This window comes from Cebus imitator, unplaced genomic scaffold (genome assembly GCF_001604975.1).
Source record: "Cebus imitator isolate Cc_AM_T3 unplaced genomic scaffold, Cebus_imitator-1.0 Scaffold33, whole genome shotgun sequence".
In the NCBI taxonomy this organism is placed as follows: Eukaryota; Metazoa; Chordata; class Mammalia; order Primates; family Cebidae; genus Cebus; species Cebus imitator.
The window spans coordinates 5,996,100-6,001,713 of NW_016107348.1; the positions used below are offsets into that span (position 1 = coordinate 5,996,100).

General features: G+C 34.1%; 1 protein-coding gene across 7 annotated transcripts in view; it reads left to right on the forward strand.

Moving 5' to 3' along the window:
* The window catches only part of SWT1 (SWT1 RNA endoribonuclease homolog), an 86,995-nt gene that overhangs the window by 25,032 nt on the left and 56,349 nt on the right, over positions 1 to 5,614 (forward strand). For all 7 annotated transcript variants that reach the window (XM_037737076.1, XM_017524517.2, XM_017524518.2 and 4 more), the window contains 2 exons: positions 806 to 907; positions 1,301 to 1,489. In XM_037737076.1, the coding sequence (XP_037593004.1) occupies positions 806 to 907; positions 1,301 to 1,489 (291 nt within the window). The remainder of the gene's footprint in view (positions 1 to 805; positions 908 to 1,300; positions 1,490 to 5,614) is intronic.

Here is a 5,614-nt window from a genome sequence, read left to right on the forward strand (position 1 = left end):
AAAAAAAAAAAAAAAAAGTAATGCTACCTTACATTCACATTGCAGTTTTAATCTTTCAGGTGTTTTCCTTTGCATTAACTTATCTGATTGTTGATCAGATAAGTTGTGCAATATGATCCTATGCAATAACAGTGCTAGTATTATTATGTATTTTCTTTTACATGTATTTGTCTTTTAATTATGTTCACTCAGAATATGTTAAAATTAGCTTATAATTACTAAGTGCACAACTACCAGTGATCCACGACAGATGTTAGAAACATAGTTACTTCCCAGGCAAGTCAGTTTATCATTTAAAATCCACCTATAAGGAATTTATAATATTCTACTGGTGGGTAATTAAACATTGACTACTATTCTTTCTCTTAAGAATTGAAGTAAAAACAGTTTTGTTTTTATTGTCTAAAGGACTTCTCTTAAGAATGCTATTAAAAACATTCTCCTTGGCTGGTTCCTCACAGTCTTGACCCTAGGTTTCCTGTGTATTTCTGCTTTGCCAGGCCTTACCTTCTCTGCCTACTTGGACTTAGATGATTCTTCACCCCACTCCCAGTCCAAACGGGTTGCCATTCCTGTTCAGAGGACCCTTAATTGATTGGGGAGAAATTTACTTGGCAACAAAGATATGGGCCAGATAGATACCAGCTTGAGAGTCTAGCCAACGGTGTAAATCTCTGATACAGTTAACAAGACAAAGAGGTGTTTTAAATTTAATTGAATTGTCAGTGCTTCTATGATATCAAAATTTTAGTCGTTATGTAAGTCTATTATCAAGTGTCATGAAATCTGTGCTCTTTTTCTCTAGCAAATAATACTTCAGACAGAAAGCTCCTAATTGTTATTGATACAAATATTCTGATGAATCATCTCAAATTTGTTAGAATTTTGAAGACAACAGAAATACCAGGTATTTACAGAACATTTTAAAGATTCTGATTTTCTTCCTTGAGTTGATAATTTATATTAGCAGCGGTGTGACTTTTTTTCTCGTGAACATGTCTCCATTTGGATATGCTATAAATTAAGCACATTCGGTGTTCTAAGTGTAAAAAAAGCCTTTACAGGTTAAATTAGCAACTATAATCTTTTTTTTGATCTCCAAGAGTACTTATTTTTTTAACATTCTTTTGACACATGATGCTCTTTATAATTTCAATTTTTTGATATATTGTCTCTGAATTTATTGTGAATTTCCTAAAGGTAGGGACTGTGCGCTTTCAAACTTTTACCTCTCCTACAGCAATTCCATTTAGTAGCTCAATAAATTTTTGTTAAATTCTAAAAAATCTGTATTTTTTAGGTTTTGACAAACTTGTGTTAATAATCCCCTGGGTTGTTATGCAAGAGCTAGATCGTATGAAGGAAGGAAAACTACTAAAACATGCTCAGCACAAAGCTATACCTGCAGTTCATTTCATCCATGACAGTCTCAAAAATCAAGATAGAAAGCTATGGGGTCAATCAATACAACTTGCAACCCAGAAACATTGTAAGTATTGTTCTCTCAGGGTGCCTCCTGGTTAATGCTTGTTTGGGTGCAGACTCATTATTGGAGCGAAGTGGTGCAAAACTTTTAAAACATTTAAACCCATTGGAATGTGAAATGGAAGGGGCATTGTGATGATTTGTGGCTTAGTTTAGGAGTCTTTAATTTTTGTTTTTCTGTTTCTCATAGACTTTCTTAGGCTATGTCTATATTTAACAGATAGTGACTATATGGTTGTGCATGCATACTTGTCTATATCATAGAACCTGGGACTCCTTTTTTAAAAATACCATTGCTGAGTGATGAAGTCTGTAAGTGATCTGGGTTTCTAGTCTGTTAATATCACCGCATGCAGTTAATACACTGTAGAGACAGATGTTGTTTTCCTGTGGTTTGTCAGAATTGGTAATAAGGTTGTGTTTTTATAATAAAGGTCTATAGATTTTCCCCTCATTTAATTTTTTTCCATATTAGTTTCTTTTAAGTCATTTAAAAAATGGCTTTAGTCTTAGAAGCTAAGTATGTTCTTTATGTTTTATTAATTTTCTGGAAAAATATCTATATATGAAGGAATACTGTTATTTCTGTGAAGCTTATACATCTATTTAGAAGATTTATTTTGTTCTCCAAAAATTTGTTTCTTCCCAGCTCAGGATTATTTATATATGTAAATTTACATTACTTTAAATACCATGGACTTGTACTGTCTACTGCACCCATATTCACCATAAGATTTGAAAGAATTCATCTTAAGATGAATCCAGGCCAGGTGCAGTGTCTCATACCTGTAATCTCAGCACTTTGGGAGGCCTAGGCAGGTGGATCACCTGAGGTTGGGATTTCGAGACCTGCCTGACCAACATGAAGAAACCCCTTCTCTAGTAAAAAATACAAAATTAGCCAGGTGTGGTGGCAGATACCTGAAAACTTAGCTACTCAGTAGGCTGAGACAGGAGAATCGCTTGAACCCAGGAGGTGGAGGTTGTGGTGAGCCAAGATTGCGCCATTGCACTCCAGCCTGGGCAACAAGAGCAAAACTCCATCTCAAAAAAAAAAAAACAGAAATCTTTTTTTGGTATTAACTATGATAAGGCTTTAAAAGCCATGATTAGATTCATCTTAAGCTGAATTATTTTAGTCTTAAATTTTTGTTTAGTCTTAAAATTTTGAAGAAAAAAGGGTCTCTACCATTCATTCAATATCTAAACAAATATTTATTAGCTCTTAGCATGTTCCAGATATAATGCTTATGAGTTTTGAGTGCAGATGGTCTGTGTTGAGTAGCTTTAGTTGACTGTAATTTTAGCCTTGTCCCTATTTTCAAAATTATGTTTGTTTGCGATAGTATTTATTATAGTGAGAGGAACATAGGATTTGAAATATGATCAACTTGGGTTTATAGCATAACCTGGGGAAAGTTAAAGTGAAGAAATTGAATAAATGAAATGAGAGGAAATAACTTCCATGTCATAAAATGGTTGTGAAGATAGGTTGGGTTAATGTATTAAACTACTTAATAGCTTATGATTCAGAATAGACAATGATTCTCTACTGCCCTCATTATATGGAAAGCTTATACAGATTGCTAAGACTCATCTATCACCTTTTAAATGTCTGATTTCTTTTTATTGCTTCTAAGTTTAGAAAGCTACTCTCTCCCAACCTGCTAGGAAGATTCACAGTGCCGCACTGCTTTGATTTTGAATTGGTAACTTTGTAGAAGAGCAGTATTCAGTAATGTGCTTGAATAAGCCTAAGGATAGTAATTATCTTTCTAGAAATGTATCCTAAAAGAAGTGAGAGATACAGGTAGTGATTTATATAAATAATGTTCATTATAGCATTATTTATATAAAAACAAAAAAAATTAGAATCAACCTGTATAACAGTTGGAAAAGTTACATATATTGCTGTAGCCACACAAGAGGACACTATGTTTGGAAAAACATTAATGACATATAATTTTAAATAAAAACACACATAAGATTAAAAAATATGTGAAGTATAATTCTAAATTTATTTAATTATGTGCATATGCTTATTAGTGATGAATAGAGGTGATATTTACCTGATGGATTTATCAGTTATTTTAATTTTCTTTATTTTCTGTGTTTTCCAGACTTTTAAAGAATTTTTTTTTTTGAGATAGAGTCTCGCTCTGTCACCCAGGCTGGAGTGCAATGGCGCGATCTCAGTTCACTGCAACCTCTGCCTTTTGGGTTCAAGTGCTTTTTGTGCCTCAGCCTCCTGAGTAGCTGGGGTTACAGGTGTGTGCCAGAACTCTTGGCTGAATTTTGTATTTTTAGTAGAGATGGGGGTCTCAAACCAGGCTGGTCTCGAACTCCTGACCTCAGGAGTTCACCCGTCTTGGCCTCCCTTGGCCCACAGGTGTGAACTGCCACACCTGGTCAATAAAAATTGTATATGTTTTTAATAATAAGGTAAAAATAATTAAAGACAAAAGATGGTTATCTGCTACTCCCTCAATCAGACATTTGTTCTGTATTTTTATAGTTATTTTATTGTATTTTTATTGATTCATTTGTTTGCCAAGTATTTGTACCAGACACTGTTCCAAGTGTTGGGCTTGTAACAGTGAATGAGAAAGATAAAACCTGCTGTTGAAGAGATTAAATTCTATTAAATATTAAAAATCTTAGTAACTATAATTTATATAGAATTTATTTTTATTTATTCTGTATGAGTAGAGATCGTTGATATTGTACTGTTTAAGCTGAATCTTTTTAATTTTTTTTTTTTTTTTTTTTTTTTTTTTCTTTTTTTTTTTTTTTTTTTTTTTTTTTTTTTTTTTTTTTTTTTTTTTTTTTGAAATGATCTTTCTCTGTTGCCCAGGCTGGAGTGCAGCAGCGTGATCTTGGCTCATTGCAACCCCTGCCTCCCAGGTTCAAGTGATTCTCCTGCCTCAGCCTCCCAAGTAGCTGGGATTACACGCATATGCCATCATGCCTGGCTTTCTTTTTTTTAATATATATTTTAGTAGAGATGGGGTTTCACTATGTTGGTCAGTCTGGTCTTGGACTCCTGACCTCAAGTGATCTGTCCACCTCGGCCTCCCAAAGTGCTAGGATTTGGGAGTGAGCCACCATGCCTGACCAAGCTGAATCATAAGTAATAAGCACATGGTATTTTCAAGCATTCACTACTGCCATACACTGGGCCAGATACTTTATATACATTCCCATTTACTCCTCATGATTAAAAACTGCCCAAGGATACATACCTAGTAAGTGGGAAAACAAGGATTCCAACCCAGACTGGTCTGTTTCCAGAGTCTTTATTTTGTTCACTTTTGAACAGTACCTGTACAGATGCTCAAGAGTATTTTTTGAATAATTACATATTTCATGAATAGTCTTATAGTTTAAGTATACTTTTCAGCTCCATATATCTTAGAAAAAGTGGTACTACTGATAATCCTGAACTTTGATACCTTTAGAGCAGTACACTGTTACCTTTAATCCTCCTTTTATCTGCTGAGTTGTTTAAAGTTAACTAATGATTTTGAATTGCACATTTTGCACTATTCATGGCTTTGACTCTCTGAATTTCAGTAAAACTGGCTACTGTGATATATGTATGTCTGGTTTACTGGTCGTTTGATCAAGAAATTTAATCCCATCTTCCTCATGCTCATGTCCTGACATAGTTGAACTGTGTCTAGATTTCACCATTGTGAACTCCTAAAGAGTTTGTCTTGGCATATCCAGCTGCTTAGCATGGGGATCTGGCACAAATGCAGCCCTATATAAATATTCATTGCATGAATGAATGAGTTTTCTAATTTGAAGGATTAGAGGACTAAGTAACATAGGCCAGAAGTAGAGAGAAAAATGATGCTAAACTGGGAAGAAGATTGAGACTGATTGGCTAGTATGTCTTAAATTTTAGTGTGTAAGAGACTGGCCAAGAGCCTAAATTTGTGTCTGGGTCCAGGCTTCAGAGATTCTTACCTAGAAATATATTTGGGGTGTGGTCCTGCATTCTGTATTATTAAGTACCCTAGGGAGTTCTCAGGTAGGTAGTATGGGAAATACTATCTTTTGTCCTAATTCTACACATTGCATTATTATTATTATTTTAGTCTTAATTTTTTTTTTTTTTTTTTTT